General features: G+C 43.0%; 2 protein-coding genes and 1 long non-coding RNA gene across 6 annotated transcripts in view; 2 read left to right on the top strand and 1 right to left on the bottom strand.

The window, feature by feature from the left end:
• selenot2 (selenoprotein T, 2) overlaps window positions 1-10,655 on the top strand; it is an 11,794-nt gene extending 1,139 nt beyond the window's left edge. Inside the window, exons 4-6 of the mRNA XM_085287260.1 lie at window positions 2,505-2,592; window positions 9,899-10,028; window positions 10,408-10,655. Coding sequence (XP_085143386.1) covers window positions 2,505-2,592; window positions 9,899-10,020 — 210 coding nt within the window. The 3' untranslated portion in view covers window positions 10,021-10,028; window positions 10,408-10,655. The remainder of the gene's footprint in view (window positions 1-2,504; window positions 2,593-9,898; window positions 10,029-10,407) is intronic.
• Window positions 10,656-12,019: 1,364 nt separating this feature from the next.
• rnf4 (ring finger protein 4) lies at window positions 12,020-20,396 on the top strand. Of its 4 annotated transcripts, XM_085287300.1 has the most exons (9): window positions 12,020-12,316; window positions 15,486-15,569; window positions 15,679-15,820; window positions 16,794-16,885; window positions 17,060-17,072; window positions 17,164-17,275; window positions 17,497-17,548; window positions 17,661-17,734; window positions 20,090-20,228. In XM_085287300.1, the coding sequence occupies exons 2-8, from the start codon at window positions 15,558-15,560 to the stop codon at window positions 17,709-17,711; spliced, it is 474 nt and encodes a 157-aa protein (XP_085143426.1). In that variant the 5' UTR covers window positions 12,020-12,316; window positions 15,486-15,557; the 3' UTR covers window positions 17,712-17,734; window positions 20,090-20,228. The 4 variants fall into 4 exon arrangements, with proteins under 4 accessions (XP_085143426.1, XP_085143408.1, XP_085143400.1 ...); XM_085287282.1 differs by lacking the exon at window positions 17,661-17,734 and having other exon boundaries at window positions 12,025-12,316; window positions 15,477-15,569; window positions 20,090-20,396; XM_085287274.1 differs by lacking the exon at window positions 17,661-17,734 and having other exon boundaries at window positions 12,025-12,316; window positions 20,090-20,396.
• Window positions 20,397-20,452: 56 nt separating this feature from the next.
• The window catches only part of LOC146581830 (uncharacterized), a 3,043-nt gene continuing 159 nt past the window's right edge, over window positions 20,453-23,336 (bottom strand). Inside the window, exons 1-3 of the long non-coding RNA XR_014893925.1 lie at window positions 21,913-23,336; window positions 21,721-21,827; window positions 20,453-21,595 (exon numbers count right to left, since the gene is read on the bottom strand). The exon at window positions 21,913-23,336 is cut by the window's right edge and continues 159 nt beyond it. This is a non-coding gene — a long non-coding RNA (uncharacterized LOC146581830). The remainder of the gene's footprint in view (window positions 21,596-21,720; window positions 21,828-21,912) is intronic.

Consider the following 23,336-nt stretch of genomic DNA (forward strand, 5'->3'; position numbering starts at 1 on the left):
TCCACCCACACTGTTGTTTCAGGTGGGACTTACTAATGACAGTAAATCTACCATTCCATCAACACGCTCGTCCACTGTTTCCATGTCACGCTTTGCCTCTCCAAAATGTGAAATGTACACGCTTGCAGAAGTTGCAGTAATCTGTAGTACCAGCAGAAGGAGACGTTTTATTTCAAGCCAACATGAATATAATCACAGCAACGTGTTTATACAGACATTTACATGGAAATACATATTAGCATAGTATAATGGATTTTGCTGATTAAGGACCCTGGAATTAATGTTTTTTGCTCTCTACTGACTTGACTTTAAATACATTAGCTCCCCCTGCTGGTAATCCAATTTTTACATGGGTGTGTAAATGGATACAGTGGACTAGCGTGCCTATTACACATTTTGCCGTGACATCAGAGCTACTGGAACATGCCCACCTGCTGTGAAAAAAACATTACTGGAGTCCTTTGCTCTCCATTCATTCTTCAAACATCTGCAAGTATAACTTATCCAAAGAGCCAGATAGTCGCTGTACTATCTGATGCACTAATCAGTGCTGGTTATGGATCCAACAGGTGAGCTCAAGTCTCTTAACTCTGAAGCTCTTTTTCCATTAGTGCCTGCTCAAATCAACTCTGCACGGTTCATCACCGTTTGCCGGGTTTTGCATCAGGTCACAGCACCTGGTACTTTTTTTTTTTTTTTTTTTTTTTTTTTTTTTTGTAACTGCTTTCCCAGGATTCCAATCGATCCGGGCAGGTACTAAAATGTGACATCGTCTGACTGCATGCCACTGATTGGCTGGTCAGTAGTATCGTTCGATGAGTCTGAGAGTGTGTCACTCACGAAAATCTAAACCACCATATATTTTTTTTAATTAGAATTAGAATTCAACTTTATTGTCATTGCACATGCACAGGTACAGGGCAACGAAATGCAGTTTGCATCCATCCAGAAGTGCTTTAGCCATGATATAGATATATTACAATATATATTAGCAATAATATAGATATGTAAGTATATTACAGAAATGGGTCTATTGTGGTATGTTATAATGTACACGGTGTGAAGTATGTTATGAATACTGTACAACTATAAGTATGTACAGGCTGTAGTGAGTACAAGCTATGTACAGGATATAAATATGAAATAAAAAAACTATACAGAAATCTGAGATATACAGCTATACAGAAATGGGAACTATGCAAGTTGTAAACAGTTGTAGGATTAAAAATTATCAAATGTACAGAATGATTATTTACACAGAGCTATACAGTAGTGCAGTTAAGATAAGTGAGGGTGTGGATAATTTCTACAGAGGCTATATAAAGTGCTAGTGGTTGTGAGTGGTGGTTCAGTCCATGTTATTATTGTGTGTTTGAGGGTACAGTTGTCCATTGTGGGTGTGTGTGTGTTCAGTCCTTGAGTTTAACGTGGGTCAGATGTCAGGAGTCTGACAGCTGTGGGGAAGAAGCTGTTCCGGTACCTGGTGGTCTTAGTCCGGAGGCTCCTGTAGCGCCTCCCAGAGGGCAGGAGGGTGAAGAGTCCATGTGAACGGTGACTGGGGTCTTTGATGATTTTCCCAGCCCTTTTCAGACACCGCTTCCTGTAGATGTCCTTTATGGCAGGAAGTGGTGCTCCGGCGATGCGCTGGGCAGTTTTCACGACCCTCTGCAACGCCTTCTGGTCCGAGGCAGAGCAGTTCCCGTACCAGACTGTTATACAGTTGGTCAGGATGCTCTCGATGGTGCAGCGATAGAAGTTCACCAGGATGTCTGAGGACAGGTGGTTCTTCCTCAGAGTCCTCAAGAAGAAGAGGCGCTGGTGAGCCTTCTTGACCAGCTTGGAGCAGTTGGTCGTCCAGGTGAGATCCTCGGAGATGTGGACTCCCAGGAACTTGAAGCTGCTCACACGCTCCACAGCCGTCCCCTTAATGTGGATGTGGGTCAGCATTCCTCCTGTAGACCACGATGAGCTCCTTGGTCTTCTCGGTGTTAAGCAGCAGGTTGTTTCTGTCGCACCACTCAGCCAGACGATCCACCTCCTCCCTGTAGGCGGCCTCATCCTTGTCACTGATGAGGCCAATCACCGTGGTGTCATCTGCAAACTTAATGATGGTGTTGGAACCATCAGCCGGTCTGCAGTCGTGGGTGAAGAGGGAGTAGACGAAAGGGCTCATCACACAGCCTTGTGGTACACCGGTGTTCATTGTGATTGTAGATGAGCTCCGAGTCGTGGCAAGTTGATCCCAGTAGGTAGTAATGGAAAAGGAGCTTGACAGGCCAAATCTCACCAATCCCTGTTTCTCCAGGCTGTCAGTGTAGCTCATTTAAACTGAGGAATGATTTAAATGACCTTGGAAAAACACTCATGAATAGACTGATGACTGAGGTTATGGTGTGATCAGAGCGCTAGCTTGTAGAATCGTCCGCCTATCCTGCTGCTGTTACCACGGCAATGGGTGCTGTTTACTGATTACCATGGTAACGGACACTGTGCTTCTGTTGCAGATCTTCTCCTGCCTCATGGCCTTCTTCCTCTGTAACATGATGGAGACTCACTTCCTGTCCACTGGAGCCTTTGAGGTCACACTAAATGGTGAGTTCTGATTGGACCAGACCTTTGTGTTAACATCGTGCTTGTGACACAGTTTCAGTACTACAACTCAAATTACTGTAGTAGTTCACGCTTGTTTGTTTATTTGTTTATTTATAAGGAACCCCATTAGCTTCCACAACAGTGGTTGCTAGTCTTCCTGGACGCTTGTCTGCACTAAAGTCAAAGTATTCAGAGTAATAAACTGTCAGTCATCAGAAACAGAACAGCACTTCTTACTATAACCAATTACATCACTGCTGACCTCACATCCTGCTGTAATGCTGCCTGATCTGTACCAGAAACCCAGTTTGTTGTTTTACTTATATGAAAGTGCTCATACTTCCTGTCACTCTGACAGCAAGCTCTGCGTACATGTCTTAGACATGATCTCTCACTCTTTTCTTTGTGTGAGTTATTAAAGAGAACATGTATGTATTCAGTCTAATTTCTATCCTGGAGCTCTGCTCAAACAAACTGTATGTGAAGCTTGATTTAAAAACAAAAAACATTCACAGATAGGGCTGTTCAATATAACGATATATATCGGATGCACACTTAGCACTTAGTTCCTCCTACGCCGAGCGGCGCATCGGGCAGCTAGTGATCTCCATCGATGTCGGTCAGCAGCGACTGCTTCAGCTTCGTCCCAGGCAATGTCGACAGTTCTCAGATCGTCCATAAATGTTCGATGACGATATAAAAACATCTATCGTTTCCTATCACGCTATCATTTGTTTCGTGGTGTCGCAAAATAAACTGTTTACAGCAATATTTTTTCATTATTTCTATGGTCACTGTAGTGACTATATTAATTTCTTAAAGCTCTCTCTTTCTCTTATATTTAATATAACCACACTATGGACGGACAAGCGCCTGTTTTTTACGTGCTGTCGTTAGCAACAATGACGGTAAAACCATCGCGTGGCTCCGCTGTATGCAGAGTGTTTACGGATGAGAAGCAAAAAGAGCCGTCAGGTGCTAAAAAATAAACTTCAGACTCAAACGTTAGAACAAGCTTTTCCCCGCAACATGCCGTGTAATAAACACTCACAAAGAGAAGGGCGGCCTTTACAATCTATGTCTAAAAATGTATAGTTTCATGCATGAGTTAAAACACTGGATTCCAGGTAAAGGACACCCAGCTCGAAACACTTCACGCAAGTCGAGCTGCCCAAGAATCACAGAATTTACAGAAAATGTTAAATTTTTTATATCGTGGTCGGGACGATAAATGTCTTATATCGGAATATGAGATTTTGGTCATATCGCACAGCCCTACAGAGTGATGTCATTTGTTTCATTGGTTGCTGCTGCTAACAGACCTAAATTAGTTTAGGTTAGCTAACGAGTGACAGAAGTGATAAGTGATAACTGAGCGGAAACCATTAGGGCTAAAAGCAAAAATGAGGCTAAGTGTTCCAGATGCTGCACCACCTTCTACTGAGGTACTTCCAGAGCATCCTAAGCAGCTGCATCACTGTCTGGTGTGGTAACTGCACCATATCGGATCTTAACACCCTACAGCGGATAGTGGGAACAGCTGAGAAGATCATTGGAGCCTCTCTTTCCTCCATCGCGGACACTTTTTGCATCCACAAAGCCACAAGAATTGTAGAGGACCCCATACACCTAATTACACAGCAGTTTGCCAACAGTAGTTATAAACCAACACAGGGAAATAAGGTTTCCTGAAAGTATATCATTTGTTCCTTGGAGGCTTCTGTTTTTGGTCCGTCATACACATCAATCTACACTGGTCAAAAAAATAAAGGGAACACAACTAAACAACACAATGTAACTCCAAGACCAATCACACTTCTGTGAAATCAAACTGTCCACATAGGAACCAACACTGATTGACAATCAGTGTCACATGCTGTTGTGCAAATGAAGTGGACAACAAGTTATAGGCAATTAGCAAGACATCCCCAATAAAGGAGCAGTTCTGCAGGGGGTGACCACAGACCACCTATGCTTTCTGGCTGACATTTTGGTCACTTTTGAATGCTGGCAGTATTTTCACTCTAGTGGTAGTATGAGACGGAGTCTACAACCCGCACAAGTGGCTCAGGTAGTGCAGCTCATCCAGGATGGCACATCAATGCGAGCTGTGGCAAGAAGGCTTGCTGTGTCTGTCAGCGTACTGTCCAGGGCAAGGAGGCACTACCAGGAGTCAGGCCAGTACATCAGGAGACATGGAGTAGGCCGTAGGAGGGCAACAACACAGCAGCAGGACTGCTACCTCCACCTCTGTGCAAGGAGGAACAGGAGGAGCACTGCCAGAGTCGTGCAAAGTGACCTCCAGCAGGCCACAAATGTGCATGTGTCTGCTCAAACGGTCAGAAACAGACTCCATGAGGGCCTGACATCCACAGGCGGGGGTTGTGCTTGCAGCCCAACACCGTGCAGGACGCTTGGGTTTTGTCAGATATCACCAAGGTGCCCTGTGCTCTTCACAGATGAAGGCAGGTTCACACTGAGCACATGTGGCAGACATGACAGTCTCGAGATGCCGTGGAGAACGTTCTGCCTGCAACATCCTCAAGTATAACCGGTTTGGCAGTGGGTCAGTAATGGTGTGGGGGTGCATTTCTTTGGGGGGCTGCACATCCCTCCATGTGCTCACCAGAGGTAGCCTGACTGCCATTAGGAATGAGATGAGATCCGTAGAGCCCTTGTGAGCCTATCGTCTCACAAGGGCTCCTCCTAATGCAAGACAATGCTAGACCTCATGTGGCTGGAGTGTGTCAGCAGTTCCTGCAAGACTAAGGCATTGATGCTGTGGACTGGCCCCCCTGTTCCACAGACCTGAATCCAACTGAGCACATCTGGGACATCATGTCTTGCTCCATCCAGGAGTTGGCAGATGCTTCAGTCCAGGTGTGGGAGGAGATGGCTCAGGAGACAATTGGCCACCTCATCAGGAGTATGCCCAGGCATTGTTGGAAGGTCATACAGGCACGTGGAGGCCACACACACTACTGAGCCTCATTTTGACGTGTTTTAAGGACCTTACATAAAAGTTGCTTCAGCCTGTAGTGTGTTTTTACACTTTTAATTTTGAGTGTGACTCCAAATAGGGCTGCTCAATTAATCGAATTTTAATCACGATTACAATCTGGGCTTTCAACGATCATTAAAAATGACTGAGCCGATTATTAGCCCCTCCCTCATTTATCCGCGACACCTTAAAGGCCGGTCCGTGAAAATATTGTCGGGCATAAACCGGTCCGTGGCGCAAAAAAGGTTGGAGACCGCTGATTAAGAGGACCCGAGGGAAGCTCGGAAAGCTAAGCAGAAGTTATTTGGAGAGTGACTGCCGTTGGTTGAAAAGAGAGTTTTAAAAAAAAAACTTCAGTGGTGTTGCACACTATTTTATATTATTTTTTTAAAGTCATTGTTAACCCTTTAAAGCCGGTCAGAGCAGCACGCTCCGTTTTGCGTAACTATTTTTAAATCCCTGTAGAACCTGAACCGTGTAAGCTAGCGCAATAATTTGTTTTGCATATGAAACCGGAGGAGTTGTACTTACATCTTATGCCATCAGCTTTTCCTCGGTCACGGTTTCGTTCCACATATAGCTTTGCAAAAATTGCATAAAAAGCGCTTGCAGGAACAAAAACATAATATTCCAGAAACACGCTTTGCCGTTCCAATCAGCTGTTCGTAACACTTCCCACAGTGAAATGATGCACCTGCTGTTTTCTTTGCAAATTTGCATCATAGGATTGTTTTTTGTTTTTCCTGCAGTATATAAAAATTGCTGTATCTCCAAAATAAAACTATGAAGACACTCAAAATAAATTTCCTGTGGTGGGAAACTATTTTTTGCAACTTTATTGTATTTAAAGTTTTGAGGGATAAGCCTCTTAAATTTCTCCAAGTAGAAATATATGTAAACAAAACAAAAGCAATTTTCAATTTTTTTTTGTAGTTTATTGCACTTTTTTGCAATTTATATAATTACTATGGACTTAATGCATACATATTATTAAAATATGGGCTATAACAGTTGTATTGATGTATAGCAACTTGAAATGCTCCCACAAATGGCACTACAGCATGTAAAAAAAAATAATATAAGCTGTGGTGGACTTGGTTCTATAGTAGGTCTTAAAGGGTTAAATAAATATCGTCAAATAATCGTGATCTCAATTTCAGTGAAAATAATCGTGATTATCATTTTTGCCATAATCGAGCAGCCCTAACTCCAAATCCAGACCTCCATGGGTTGCTATATGTGATTCCCATTGATAATTTTTGTGTGACTTTTTTTTTTTTTTTTTTTGTCAGCATATTCAACTATGTAAAGAACAAAGTATTAAGAGTATTTCATTCATTCAGATATGGGATGTTTATTTTTGTGTTCCCTTTATTTATTTTTTTGAGCAGTGTATTTTTCCGAAACACACTTGCACTAGGTGATGCTACACAAACACTAAAAACTATGAACACTTATTTGTTAAATCAGCTTTACAAATGGAGTTAAATCTGTGACCATTTCTTAGAGCAGGGCTCCATGGTGTGATTTTTCTGAAATCACGCAGAGTTTCATGGTTTTTCTAAAAAACAAAAAAAAACCCTCTTATAATCAGAGATGGGCAATAATGCGTTACTTGTAACAGTAAATTGCAGAAAAAGTAGAATTGGGCTGAAAGATCTATCGCTTTATCACCTATTCAGGTTGTAAATTGTGTTTTTAAAAAAGTAACTAAGTAATTACTTTTGAAAATAAGTAATCAGTAAAGTAACAGGATTACTTTTTGGGGGAAGTAATTAGTTACTGATTACTTTTTTCAAGTAACTTGACCAAAACTGCTTATAATATCTATAAAATGCACTACCTGTCAAACGTTTTCGAACACCACAACTAGCCTCATACCAGAGGGTGCTGCATGGAGCTGCAGAGTGCTGTGTGTTCTGGTTCAGGGAGCCTCTCACTCTGTACAAGTCACCGACCCTGGATCCAGCAAACAGCCCCAGACCATCACACTTCCTCCTCCATGTTGATGCCACACACTGTGGAACCATCCTTTCACCTACTCCACGGCGCACAAAGATCCTGAGTGATGAAACGAAGAGTCCAAATGTTGATCCATCAGTCAATGATACCTTCTTCCAGTCTTCAGTAGTGCAATGTCGGTGTTTCATGGCCCAGACAAGCCTCTTTGTCTTATTCTGACGTCTGGCTTTCTTGCTGCAGCTCGTCCTGTCAAACCTGCAGCTCAAAGCCTTCTCTTTACACCTGAAACTGAGACTTTCTCACTACGACCACTATTAAGCTGCTTGAAGCTGTTGTCCTGTGAGTCGCCTATATCACAGCTGTTAACTCTCAGGAACGTGTCCTCTGATTCAGTCGTGTCTTTGGGTCTGCAGACCTCTTCCTGTCACAGTTTGTTTCTGAGCCTTTCGATGCTAAAGGAAACTGGACTCACTGACACTTTGACTTTCTTTGCAGTTTCTCTGTCGGACAGATCGACATTTATGTGTTATGATGGTCTGTGTCTCTTCCACTGTTATTCTCACCATGTTTGTATCAACACACTACAGTACAGTACTGTTCAGCTGATGCCCATGAGGGTATGGTACCACAATGTGCTCCAACACTGCTTCATGCAGACAGAGGGGGACGGAATCCAGACAAGTTGGAACACCTGTAGGAATTAGTAGCACCAACTTTCAAGGCTGATCAACCTCCAATACTGCAGAACAGCTTTGAATTGTTAACTCATGTTGTGTTCCCTGAAAAAGGCCTTTCTGTATAATTCTGACGTATACATTACATTTCAGTTTTGGGTAACCTTACCTTTTTTTTTTAACCTTTGGCAGTTTACCACTTTTGTACCATTTCAACCTATTCACTGGACTTGAAACACATGAATTGTGATAAATAACTGGAAGAACTGGGGTGTGTTTACTATATATAGTAAACCAAGATATTTTCACACTGTAAGCAGTAATTAAACATCAAGTTGTAGTTTGTACAGTAAATATAATAAAACAGCAAACAACTTTTATATTTATGTAAAGGACTTTTATTGTGAAAGGAGAGATCTGTTCCTGTGTGGAATCTTAATCTGCTTAAGAAGGTTCATGATTGAGCTGGAAGTATCAGCTCAGAGAGTGATGAAGGCCTGTAAACCAGAATAATCGAGTGTGCGATCGGGTTTTACAGTGTCTGTCCGAAAGCGGTGAGGCAGCTCAGACCGATACGAGGAGGCACATTGCGTGTTGTCCAATATAGTTTTATTCCACTTTAAATCTGAAAAACAATGTTACAAAGCCTGGAGGTAAATATGATGTAGGACACTCTATGCCCCCCTTTAGACTCAGCCCTGTAGGGATCACTGGAGAGTGGGCTGGCTGCCGTCAGCCTTCAGCGAGCTCTATAAATTAAACATTATATCAGACTCAGTTAACAATTCATCTGCAAATTTTGATGTAGCCTTACTTCTGCAGCTTTACTGCAGATTTTTCTGTAAACTAAACGGCGATGGGTGGAGCAGCTACAAAGTTTGCTTTTCTCCGTTGGTCAGCTGTTTCCAGGTTTTAATGGTGACTTCAGGAACAGCGCTGCTGTTTCGGAGGCTGTGCTTTCTTTCTTCCCACCTAAGCTCACTGTGTCGGTAACGCCTCTGCCTCTTTGCTCTTCACGTTGTATAAACAGACTCCGCCTCCACATTAAACTGTGCCAGCGTCATCATCGGTGCTGCTGTTATCAGTGTTTTAGGTTTAACACAGTTTATTATTCACACACTTCTGTTGTAGTCTGTAGTCAAAGTTTATTGGTCACATATCATGCACTGTGTGACATACGGCGAAATGCTTATCGCTGTGCAATTCCCGCCCATTAAAAATATTTGAATAAACTCAAGAATCAAAATGATGAAGGTGTGCAGATTAATGTATTTATTTTGTTATTAATTGTGTGTACAATGACGTGATATGAGAGAAACCAGATCAGAAGTACGTTGTTGTTATTAAAGTGCCGTCCGTTAAATGAAGAATCGAGGATTTTTTTTTTTTAAATGATAAAGTTATAATCTGAGTTACTCAATGAATCGTGCCGCCCGCCTCTTTAAAACTGTGGATGACGACGAGTTCAGAACACAAGGGGAAGTAAGAGGTGCGGCCTGCCTCTGGATGTTGTAGTTTCACCATACGAGTCTGAGTTACCTTCTCCTAAACAGGAGGTGAGAGGTCATTTTTGAACTGTACAAACACACCCAGGTTTCCTTGTGGAGATCAGGTAGGGACATTCCTCTGACCTCATTTCCTGGTGTAACGCTTTCTGTCGTCCCCTCAGATGTGCCCCTGTGGTCGAAGCTTCAGTCTGGTTACGTCCCGAACATCCAGGAAATGTTTCAGATCCTCGACAACCACATAAAGATGAACCAGGTGGATCACATGACCTTCACCTCCACTTAGAGCTACAGGTGAATGCACATCAAGTTAACTGCACACAGTGACGAGACTCACAGGAAGTTTGTGTGAACTCGGCAGGTGCGATCAGAGTATCAGCTTCACCTATCTGTTAGATTTTCCTTGTACTGATGCACGGAGAAACGCCTGACAGGTACAGACTCACCTGTGACTCCAAAGACTGAATTTAGTCAATTTAAGAGGAACAAAAATTCAGTCCAGTCAGTCCAGAGACGGGTGTGACACCGAGACAGGTGAGGCAGAGGCGGGGCCAGAGTTTGATTTACAGACAGAAACATTTCTTTAAGTACTTCAGGGAGTATGTTTTGTGAGATGGTCTCAGCTGTGCTGTATTCAGGTGTCTCTCTCTCTTATTACCTGTTCTGTGTCCAGGTGCTCCGGCTTGCTAGGCGTTCTCCTGATGGCGTTCATGAAGGCCAGGCCTTAAAACAGATTCTGAAGGGCCCGGCTGGATGTTCCTCGCCATGAACTGAGCACTCCCTCTGCACCGGCTCACCTTCAGCACTACAATACCAGAAAGCACTGCTGGCAGCCTTGTGCTAATTAGTGTGTAGACAGGAAGTAGATGGCTGTTTATGTGAAGCTTTTATTGTGAAAATAATAAAATGTTCAGGTCTGTTTCCTGCCTGTTTGTGGTTTTGCAGGTAAATGCACATGTCCATGCAGATCGAGCCTTTTATTCACAGCATGTTTACAGTGTGGCTCATTTATGACCAGAGAAGCAGCCATGACATCCCAGAATTCATAGCAACGCACTTTCACTCCAGGAAAAGAAACCTTGAAGATGGCTGACAAACTCAAGTAATAGATAGGTATGACTGACACAACTGATTCCTGTCAGGAGCTCGTCAGAGGCTTGCTGTGATCAGGCAGGATTCACATGGCTTCATTTTTACTTCAGTCACAGAAAGTCTGGGAGGGGGTAGGAACTCCAGGCCTTGAGGGGCTGCAGGTTTTAGATCTTGGTGCACCCGAATCAAATGATTACTTCATTAACAGGCCTCTGGAGAACTTAAAGACATGTTGAGGAGGTCATTTAGTCATTTAAATCAGCGGACATGTCTAAAACCTGCAGGACGTTGAGGCCTGGAGTTCCCCACCCCTGCTCTAGATTGTGTCTGCAGCAGGAACGTAGCAGAATGATTTTGGGCTTTTTTCATTATGTCTAATGAGGACAGTTTCACCTGTTCTCATTTATGTGACCTGCTGGAACATGCCAACATCAGTGAGGTGAAGTGAGTTTAGTTTGTGGATGGGATTATGATCCGTCTCATGGACGCTGTTTCCATCACAGTGTTACTGAGTCCACAGAGCAACAAACTCCACAAATGCTCCTTTTTTTGTCACCTGTTTTATCAGATGACATTAAAAGTGGTGAAATGAGGCAATTTCTGCACTGAATCCAAAGAGGCCACAAAGGTGGAGCGGGCATGTGGTGATGATGTGAGCTGATCATCATTTCCTGTTTGGAGACATGAATCATCTGAAATGTGAAGGTTCATCTCCAGGCTCTTTGTGAAGGGTCTGGATTTTCCTACATCTGAGTTTCAATGGTTCAGGTAGACTGAGCGGGTCGGGCTTAACACAGTCGAAAGGTTCCATGTGTCTCTGAGTTTTAGTATCCTCATCAGTAACTACAAACAAAATAAATACAGTCATGTTTATTAAAATAAAACAAGTTCAATGTCCCAGGTCAGGTTCTCCTTTCAGGTGTTACTAATCCAATCCAATGTAACTTTGACATGAATATAGTTTGATTTCAGCGACTGACTGAGTTATTTAAACAGTTTCATTTGAATGTCCTGTGTTTTTATAGCCTTTTTCCCTGCAGTAACCACACAGTAACTGTACTTTTACTGCAGTACTTTGAAGTACATGTCAGGTAGTTCAGTCTGAGTACATAAAATAAACTAAACAAAACCATAAAGATATATATTTTTTTTAAAAAGGTCTTCCCTTCAATCAGTGGACGCTGCGATGCACGCGGTGAGGCAGCAGGGGGCGCCAATGAGCCGGTGTTTTTGAACACTTCCGGTACAAAAGAAGCGGCTGTGAGACAGACAGTAGCTAACGTTAGCCTCTGCAGTACGTTTATTCGACTTAATTATTTTTTTTACTCTACTAAAATGTTTGAGGCCGGAAATCTGTCGCTGACACACACGCTAGCTTCACGCTAACGGTAGGAACCACAGTGACGAAGAGAGAGGTGCTAACGGCTAAAAGTAAACTGCTAAGAGGAGCAGTGACGGTGACAGCGGAAGCTAACAGTTTATTGCTAACAGTAAGTAAAGTTTAAGCTCAACTGCACACATGCCACGTTTAAAGTATCTGTGTGTCTGAATCTACTGTTTAAATCTTGAAGGCCGTGTTTCTAATTCTTGTAAAGGTAAAACTCCATCATCATCATCATCATCAGTGACAGCAGGGTCACTGGGTCACCAGAAGCGTTTCTTTCGGCTCCTGGTGACCTTAGTGTGATCCCCCTGCAGCTCCACGAGTTTAGCTGGTCCTGGTTTTATGTATCAGGCTCAGATTAGGAACTCTTGACTTTCTGAACAGAGACGAAGCAGCTTCTGGTACGGAGAAAAGGTGCGAGTTTCAAAGGTCCCTCCTGTTTCCTTTTCCTAACCTCTTTTACTTGCCCACGGTGGAAGGATCATTGAGGTAAAGGAAAGGTGGGTAGGAGACATACGCTGAGGAAAGGAACGGCCTCACACTCGTTTCTTTTAACAGCGTGACACTGCAGAACATGAACTACAGATTGATTTTCTTTCATCCAGATCTCTTATCTAAATTCCATCGCTGTTTTTAGAGAAAAAAAAAAACGAGTAAAACCTGACTTTGCGCTGGGTTATTTTGGTTAGCAGCCTTCACGCTCCCCCTTGGGAGTCACTAATTCAGCTGCTTCTGCTACCTCAGAGTAAATCTGTCCCATTGCATATAATATCCAGATGCGGCTGTCGCAGCACCTTTTGAAGAGGAATTCTGCAACTGCATTAAATTTACTCCATCACCACTGATCCCAGCTGACCTGAAGTAAACACAAACCCTGCAGTACCACAACAAAGGACATCACTAATGAACACTGATCATACAGAACCTTGAGCACACTTTGTTCATATAGATCAGGGGGTAGGCAACGCCAGGCCTCGAGTGCCGGTGTCCTACAGGTTTTAGATCTCACCCTGGGTCAACACACCTGAATCAAATGATTAGCTCATTACCAGACCCCTGGGGAACTTCAAGACATGTTGAGGAGGTAATTTAGCCATTTGAATCAGCTGTGTTTGATCAAGAACACATCTAAAACCTGCAGGACAAAGGCACTCGAGGCCTGGAGTTGCCTACCCCTGATATAGAACATAATTTTAGCTGGTACAGCGTTCTTTGTGCAACAGTACCTCAACAGGAAGTAGTTTTTATTCCAGCAGTGTGATGCTCAGCTGTGAGTTTAACCGCTGCTGTTCAAAACTATAAATCTATCAGCGGTGTATGGATGAAATGGGAAAATGCAGTCAGAAGGAACATTTACATGATCCACTTTGGTCATGTTTGTTTTCATGCGTGGTCAGATGTTTTTTTTTTGTTTTGTTTTGTTTTTTCCCCTCCCCTTTCATAAAGGATGCTCCAGCGTCTCTTATGCTAAAGGAAGAAAGATACCTGTTCCTAGTGATGGCCAAATGAAGCTTTCTGAAGCACTGAAGCTTGTATTGAAAAATGGTTCATTACTCGAAGCTTTCCAACACAGTCCTCTCCGGTGACATCTGGTGGCGAATATTTTGAAGAGCAGCTTGAATCTGCAAAATAAAACGGACTGCTCAATCATCACTGCTCACTCAAGAGCGATATTGGGCCACCGTTCCGTTGCTTTGAACATGTAATTGGTTTTGTTTTCTCGATTGGGGGGCTGAAAAAATGTAATGCGTATTTGCGTAATACATCGTCACTGATTTGTAGAATCATTTTGATTCGATACAGGATCCGATTCAATTTGATTGGAATGTGGAAAGTTTTGCCTCAGTCAGAAATATTACAATTCTGGTCATGTATCAGTATATATCCATAATTTCGTATCTATTACAAGAAAGCTGACACATGTGAGACTTAATTAGAGATGTAAACAGAGAGTTATGAAACCTGCAGCTGCAGAAGCCAGCGAAGAAAAAAAAGAGGCAAACACAGCGCGGACCCGACGACGCACCAAAATCTGATTCTGACGAGTCGGGTCCGTGCTCTGTGTTCACGTTTGTATGCAGAATCCGTAAACCTGCTCCCAGTTACAGTTTTAGCTGTATGGTGTTTGACGACATGTTGTGAGGTTTAACCTGAGATGCTGGCGTTTCAGGCATAATAACGTTAATTTACAAATCGACACAGGATTGTAATGAATCAATATCACTTTATTCAATTTAGCATGGATTGTAATCAGAAAGGCGATAATCAAAACCCACCCCTAATCAAGAACTTGTAAAGTAAAAACATGATCAATGTAAGGTAGCCCTTTTGTTATTTACATTTAAAAAGAGGATTAGTGTTACTGTGCGCTGGCTGAGTCTATTTCTTTTCTTAGAAATAGTTTCTCCTGCCCTGGAGAAAATCCACTTGCATGGAACAGAAGAGGCTGTGGAGTGCAGGAACCACACTGCAAGCTGGTAGATATGCAGGTATTCCTGGGTCCTGCAGACTATCACCTAAAAACAATAAACAAAATGCTTTTCTAAACTGTGTAGCAATGTAATGTACATATAGTGTCAAATACATTTTTGTAGTCTTCATTAGCTTTAATTCACATGGAAGTGTTCCTAAAGTCATATGCTGTAATGATATTTACATTATGAAAACATGATTTTGGACATTTCAAGTTTTTCACTTCGGCAGATAAAATGAATTGAGCAAAATCAACTCAAAATATTTCCACACGCCATAACGTCCTCTCTTCCTCGCTGGCTCCATATCTGTCAGTGGAATGATCACCTCTTCGCTCTCTGTCACCATCAACACACTCCACGAATCCCGTGGATGATTCACTTCCTTATATCCGTTTGAATCAGGTACCGAAGCAGTTACGTGCGTAATGAAGCTTCGGACGTCACTGGTCACGTGACTTTTGCCAAACGAAGCAAGCCTCGACACAGTGCTTCTGAACCAGTGTGTTGTTTTTTTCGACACACGCTCCGGAGCGTCAGCTTCAAGCGGGCCATCACTACCTGTTCCCCTATGAACAAGGATCAGATGGATTCATACACACCTGGCTGAGGTGTGTATGAAACCTGTGGGACTCTGTTCTTCCATGTTTATTTAGTTTTATTTTTTAAAATCTCACAGCATGGATTCATTAAAAGAATTGCCGAGGGTTGTTACTGATTGGCTGGAGGGCATCGTCACAGGTGGATCAAAGCAGACTGATTCATGTCTAAAACTGACAATCGATAACACTCCAGCTGTTACAGGTGCAGGTACCTGAGCTGTTTCTCTGGTCTCCATCCTCACCTGTGCCGTGAAGGTGAATCATTAAGTCAGAGATGAGCAGCTCTGTAAGTCATCTTCTTCTTCTGTGGTTTAACCTGTTCAGCTGTCACACTGTCAGCTGGTGTTTACCTGGTCAAGTGTGTTAAGCTCCACCTCCTGGTATTCTGTTTTCAGGTTCAGAGGAAGAGGCGGAGCACACAAAGTCCTCCGGTTTCTAGACACAACGCCAAGAGCGGGAGAGCTGCGAGTACCAGGAGGACGGCGAACGCCGACAGTGATCCCACCCCCCCAACAGAGACCATTGATGTGATGGACGGTCAGTCCCGATCAGTACACTCAGTTTCCAACTGATCGAACAGTCATTGATAGGCCTGCATCTACAGGTGTTTTCAGACCAGACCTGACTCATCTAGACACGCTCTCAACCTCTCGGCCAATCAGAGAGCTGCTTCTTTTTGAAGTAAAACTGAAGAGAAAAACATGTTCAGACCTCACCGGAAGTGATGTAAGTAGCAGGTCCTCACTGCTAAGAGAAATAAACATACCTGAGCTGTCTGCTGAAGGTGACCTCCCACACCTGAAAATACAGTCAGTGGGTTTCCTGGTGTCTCCTGATCACTGACACACCTGCAGCCCAGAGGAAACAAAATCCACCTGACAGTTAGAAATTCATCAGGGGTGTGATTAACACTTGACTTTAACACCTGAAACTCGCGACCACACGTCTGACACACAGGTGACCAAAAACGGGACAGTCACAGCTCTGTGGGGAACCTTTCTGCTCCTTAAAGTCGTTCGTGCTGGGCACCGCCAAATGGAGCCACTTTGGGTATAAAGAACCACAAGCTGTGAGAATCCAGATGTTTGACAGTGAGTGTTCATGCCCGTTTATCTCGATCTGTTTACCTGATTATTGGTTATCGATAAAATCACCAGACTTGGAGATGAAACACTTTGATCGTAAAGATGGAGCCACGTTACGTCACTGATGTCGGGTAACGTCGAGAATGATGAATAGTTGAATCTCGACACTCGGTTTCATTTCTCATCTGCTTCGCTTGGACTTCGCTTGGCTTCGCTTTTTTTTTTTTTTTTTTTTTTTTTTTTTTTTTTTTTTTTTTTTAAATTATCTGACTGATGCAGGCGTACAGTGAATCCATTTCATCGCCACGCTGTTGGTCTGAATGGAGACGGTGCCGCATGTCAGGCTAACACAGGCTCCTCCCCTCTGTGTAAGTGTGGGCAGAGCATGTACACGAATCTGAGTTTGTGGTTGTGTGTGTGTTCAGGTGAGGAGGAGGTGGTTGTGGATCTCACCTGTGAGAGTGGAGCAGAAGCTGCTGCTGTGGTCGACCTGACTACCAACAGTGACTCTGTGCTGGTAACTCTCTCTCTCTCTCACTCTCACACACACACACACACACACACACACACACACACACACACACACACACACACACACACACACACACACACGAAGTGTGCTAATGTCTAATTCTTCTTCTGTGTTTGTTTGGTTTTTTTGTTTTTTTTCCTGCTGTATCCAAAACTTCAGCTGGTGGATGAGGGTAAGTCAGACTTTGTGTTCCAAAGACTAGATTGAGGCCTGAGCTCTCACTAAGGAAGCGGTCTAATGCCTGTGTGACTGTTTTCACTCAGGTCCTCAGAACTGGAGACAACCTGTACAGAGTTATCTTGTTAGCAGCGATGAAGATGAAGACACACCCCCCGTCCTCAGTGCCACCCTCCTGCCACCGACAAACACCTCCAGGTGATACACCAACCCCTACACACTTTTATAATGTTCTTCCTCTACGACCCCCCCCCCCCCCCCCCCCCCAAATTTTTGCACATGCCGAGGAGCGTGTCAGGCTACGTTTCACTGTGTGTTATATACTATGCATGTGACAAATAAAGAATCTTGAACTTGAACTTCTGCAGGTGATACACTGACCCTGTCAGTGACCTCACTCAAATGTTTTTGTGTTTCAGGTCAACTCCAGGGACAATCAGCTGTCCTGTGTGTCTGGACGGATACTCAGAGGTCAGTCAGAGTGTGTGTGAGTGTGTGTGTGTGTGTGTGTGTGTGTGTGTGTGTGTGTGTATTCAGACTTTTCAGCATGAATAAAGCAGAAAAATGAACTTTATTGAAACAGAGTGCCAGCAGCGAGGTTCTTTCTTTATCCTGCTGCACATGCTCAGTGTGAGCTCCGAGGACACTTCCTTCAGGGTGAGCGTGCTCAGAAAGTATACAAACACATAACATCCTTATAGAATATGATGTAACACTATAGATCAACTCACCTCAGAATATATAAACAATTACAGCAATATGATGCAACAAACACAGCAGTACTACTAATCCAAAATACTCAAAGCTTCATAGAACTGAAACAAACATTTATTTTTAGGTCCATTCTGCTGCTGATACATACTTTAGGTTTCTGAATATTACACTTGTTGCTGCCTTTCATAGTGTGTAACTTGAAGGCCCTGAGTACTTTCTCCCACACTGAAAACACTGGAATGATAAAATTATTTGAACATTACCTAATAAGACTGATTCAGGACAGACAATTAGTTATGTTAAACTTTTCTAGCAGTCCTTCACAAACAGGGAACAGTCTGTCTATTCTCTCCATCTGTCAGCTGCTGCTGGCTCTTCCTCCTCCTCTTCCTCACACACTGCTGAGTTTGTCCTGGTGGATCATCAGGGGTGCAAAGCCTCACAGATGATGTGCAGCAGTGGGTCCCTCAGTCTGTCCTCACTCTGGACACTTGCAGTTGTCACACATGGAAATCAAATGTGTGATAAGCTGCAGGATTCAAACACAAGTGTAACTTATAAATACATGTTCATACTTTTATTCCACAATCAGAGAGAAAGAAAAAGAGAGAGTGTGCAGGACAGACAGACAGGTGAAAGTCTCAGGTGTACACACTGCTACACAACAGCACAAGAGAAGGAGGATTTAGTGTTTGTGTTATTACGAAACAAGAAGAGTTCCCAGATGGTACAGTGGACACATGTGTGACTCCTGTGATTAAAGCATCTTTCTTTCAGCTTAACGAGTGAACCGTCAGCTCGTTCAAACACACATTAAAGTTCGTTTGGCTCGACACCGCCGAACAGAGGCAGCAATATAACATAGCTAACATTAACAGTGCAGTGAATCCTGCTTGTGCTGTGATATTCAGGACTGCAAACCGAGCAGCATTCACTAGCTGTGTCCCAAAACCTAGGCCGTATCCTCCTGAGGCAGCACTTGAACAACGTGAGGTAGGCTGTCCCAAATTGAAGGCTCCTCCAAATGCGTCCTTCATTTTCCAAGATTTTGAAGGATGGGTCGGGTGTGTCTTTCGTGGCCCACCGTATCCCAGAATTCATAGCGCGGCCCAGTCAATTCCAGTTGCCAACAATGGCGGCTGCTACTTAGTTTTAATATTACTCTTATTAATCTTTCTGGGTCACAAAATAACTTTTAACATATTTCCAGGCGAGAATGTAGCTGTGTAAAGTTCAAATATCTGCTTTATCAAGACATCGCATATTTGCAAAAGTGCGACGTTTGTGGAGATGTCTGTTACCCACCAGCTTGATGGCTAGCTGGGAGGTCGAAGCTCACTAGAGAACAGCGGACACCCGGCACATCGTTATCAGACCTGCCGCCGTCTTTGGCTACTCAGGTTAAACGTGTGTGTGTGTGTGTGTGTGTGTGTGTGTGTGTGTGTGTGTGTGTGTGTGCGCCACTCATATGACTTAAATGTTATTGTTTGGCTTTTTTCACTGTTTTATTTGTTCCTGAGTAAATCGGTTTGGCTGAGATTAAAGTTATTAGATAAAATAAAACTTTATTAGTCCATTGGGAGGGTTCCTCGGGGGTTTTCACACAGCTGAATAAACGTCAAACAGAAAACTGATTAAAGTGCGAGATTCAAAGTGTTTATTGTCATGTGTGCAGAAGAAATAGCTTTTCTCTGTGCAATGAAGTTCTTCCTTTGCTGTCCATACAGAAGATGGTCGAGATGATTGAGAATTTTCTCCAGTGTCCTGTTATATTTTAGATAGCAAGGAGCAGATGGCTGAGTTTATTCATGCCCATCGAGATGGCTGGTGACACAAATCTGAAGGCTAGACCGTCCCATTTCACAGTCTCTCACTTCTGGGACACAGCTAGTGTGAGCTCTGAGTAACCTTCAAGATCGACTTTACAGCCCTCAGCTCGCTGCTGATTTAATGCAGGGGACGTTTCTTTCAGTGTGAGCGTGCTCAGAACAAATTGGTGTTGGTGACTCGAGTGTGCCTAAAAATAGTCCAACACAATGCTTGATGAAATGTGTGCTTCCTGAGGCATTGTGGGTAATGAAATACAGGCTTTACTACATTCACATGGCCACTGATCAATGAACCTAATCAATAAACATACATTTGCTGACTCTTATTTTGAAAGTTTCAGTCTGGTTTTGTGTTTTACTTTGAAAGTATTACAGTGACGTTTGAGTGCATTGCTCTGATTGGCTGTTGGTGTGTTGTTGTTGTTGTTGTTTAATTTCTGTTTGCTTTTTTTTTTTTTTTTCTTCGTAGATTGTTGGGAGCGGCCGATTGGTCGTGTCCACCCGTTGTGGTCACGTGTTCTGCAGTCAGTGTTTGAGAGACTCTCTGACATCATCACACACTTGTCCCACCTGCAGGAAGAGACTTACTCACCGCCAGTACCACCCCCTGTACATCTGACATCACTCTGAGACCACAGCTGAGTCCTGCTGCCATTGGACCACAGGCCATGATGTTGATGTTATTTGCTGCTGAATTGTATTTTTTTTTTTTTCTTTTTTGTGTGTGCGCCTCTGTTTGGACATTAAAGTGTTGAGTCATAGCTGGTAAACATGGATTAATGATTCATGTGTGTTGATTTGTTTGTTAAAGCTGAAATAAATTTTGATTTGTTTCACTCATTGATCAGCTGATGGATCTACAACGTTATGGCAGTAATGTGGAGAATAATACTGCACAATGTACTTTCTGTAATCAGAGTACAGGAAGTACTCGTACTCACACACACAGAGCACTGTTTTAGTCTGACTCTGTGTGTGGTGTGTGTGTTTGGGGGGGGGGGGGGGGTGCTTGCACTGATGAATTATGGGTAGTCAAGGGCGAAGATTAGGCATGGACGGAAGGGACATGTCCCCACCAGTATCCAGCGATTATTGAATTGTCCCCACCAATAATTTGATCTCTTCGAGTAAAGAAAATCAAACCCGATAGAAGGGGGGGGGGAAAAAACGATCCATCAACATCTCATTCACCCAGCGGTGCAGAAAGAGTTAAATTACGTCCTCTACTGGAGTTCTACGTCATGTGACAAATATGGCCAATGTGATTGCTGTGCCTTTCAGGGAGCTCTGTTTAGTTTTAGCAGCGGCAAGCCTGCGCTGCAAGGAGGAGAGGAGGATGGCAGCAAAAAGGAAGAATCTGGATATAAGTATTTTTCAAAGAAACCTGTAAGTCACTTAAAGCCAAATTCACTCATAAAATGTATCCCTCATAATAACTAGTGATGGGCAGATGAAGCTTCATGAAGCACTGAAGCTTTTCATCCAGTTGGTTCATCCCAGCGCAAAGCTTCTTGAAGCTTCATTTGCTCTAGTAGGACACCTACTGCACATAAAAATATTAGTTGGCATGAATTTGAAGAGTGTGGCCTTTTGCACACAGCCTGTAAATGTCAACAACAAAAGGAGTGTGTAAAACATGTATATTGTAGTGATGTCAGTATACTGTGTATATTTATACTGGCAGTATGGAAAATGATCATTTACTGTGAGGTGTGATTGGGGTGTGGACAGTAGTTGTGCTTTTGTAACGTTGAGGTATGGACAGCTACACACTGAGGCCTCAGTGTTGCCTGTTCACATTTTATTCTGTAAAAACTAAATTTTCACTGCTTTTATGGCCTTTTAGTGGGGAGAACATAGCTAGGATTTAACGATTTAACAAGTCTTTTAAATCGTTTGTCCTCCACAATGCTAAATGGCTGGGAGTCCTCAATCACCATGCTAACCAGGTCTTCATCTATTTGAGATTGTTCTCCTGAGGAAAGACAATAAAAACAAAGCACAAATATCACACACATAACTTATAACAGTTGTATAATATTGTTATATCATGTAGTAACATTACGGCATGCTATATTATCATGGCATTTGATGGCTCACCTGGTATTGCTCCACAATCGGTGTTCCCCTTATTCTCATGCAAAGCTCTGTAGTGCCTAAGCATGGATGTTATATCCCAGCTCCCTGGCACATAGCAAACACTTCACCTTGTACAAAAGTAAAGCCGCTTAACATAAATTGTATTGCACCATCAGTATTATGAAAATACATCTTCTGTAGAAATTTACATACCTTGTTGGGAGGAATAAAATCAAAATGTTCCCACACAGGGGAGGACATCCTCCTCTTCTTAGCTGGTTCCATTCTCTTCTGACTTTCTCTCCTCACGCTCATAAACCTCCAAACTGTCTCCAAACTGTCTCCAAACTCTCACTAACCGCAACTCTCCATCAAACACCCACATTTTGAATGAAGTCTGAGGGGTTTATATCGCTGTCATAGCTCGCGGCAAAGTTCGAACCACTTCATGAACCAGTCACGTGGTACAGCCGGGCAGCGAGGCTTCGGACGTCATCATTTTCAGCTCCTCCCATAAATGAAGCAAGCCTCGATACGCGCATCGCGGAAACGCCCCCTCCATTACTCGACACAAGCTTCGAAGTCTCGATACCGAACGTCACATCACTAATAATAACGTTACAGGCTATGCTAGGCTTTGGCCCACATCAGTCTAAAACTGTATGTAACCATGAATAACGTGTTTTGGAAACTAACTGCACAACAGGCAGCACTATTAGTTTTCTCAGTCTCCCAGAGCAGCATTTCTAATTTTGATTGAAACTGTCAGAGAAAACGGCAGCCTCGAGCAAGCCAGGATATTAGATTACAGAGGCTGTTAAAATTATATGTCTAACATTAAAATGTTGGTGACACAATAATTTCATCCTAATGGTAGTGACACAGGCAGGAAATCATTCCTGCCTGTGGCCATCTCCCTGTACAACGCATCCACTTAACACACTGTTTGCTGCTACAACTACACGTTTCTTTTCCAACTATTTATTTATGAGTGACTTATGTATGTATGTATGTATATATATGTATATATTGTACTATTCTTAGTTAGTGTATTGTCTGTCTTGTCTTAATGTTGGTTTAAAATGGAGCACTGTAACAAAAAATAATTTCCCCCAGGGATCAATAAAGTATTCTGATTCTGATTCTGATTCTGATATTCATAGGTTAATTTTTGAGACAAAATGTCATGAGGTAGTCATGATTTTGCAAATATCCACCTTGTAGTGCAGTTTGCACAAATTGTTTTAAAAATGCACTCACCCTACAAACATTACTGATGAGTCAAGATCTGCACAAATTGACAGAAACACTGAAGCAGCTACACATTGTATTCTTATTGTCATGTATGTCCTATTTGTCAGGTGACAGAAGAACCAACACAAAGCTCAGAGAGTAATGGTGACACAAGATCACAGGTGAAATTGGATGATGACTTGTTGGTTCATTGCTGTATTTGAAGCACAGGTGTGACTGCATGTATTTGGAATGTCTCATTGAGAGACTGCACGCTTGAAGTACGCATTTTAAGTGCGGTTACGTCACCGCCACGCGACGACGGCTGTCCCAATTCGAAGTGTACTTCAAATGCATACTCCAAATGCGCCGTCGATTTCCCCAAATATCAAGCGTGGAAGCAC

Source organism: Mchenga conophoros, linkage group LG2, assembly GCF_057382185.1.
Source record: "Mchenga conophoros isolate Kocher_MC1m ecotype Shallow Benthic linkage group LG2, M_conophoros_male_GT1.1, whole genome shotgun sequence".
Lineage (NCBI taxonomy): Eukaryota > Metazoa > Chordata > Actinopteri > Cichliformes > Cichlidae > Mchenga > Mchenga conophoros.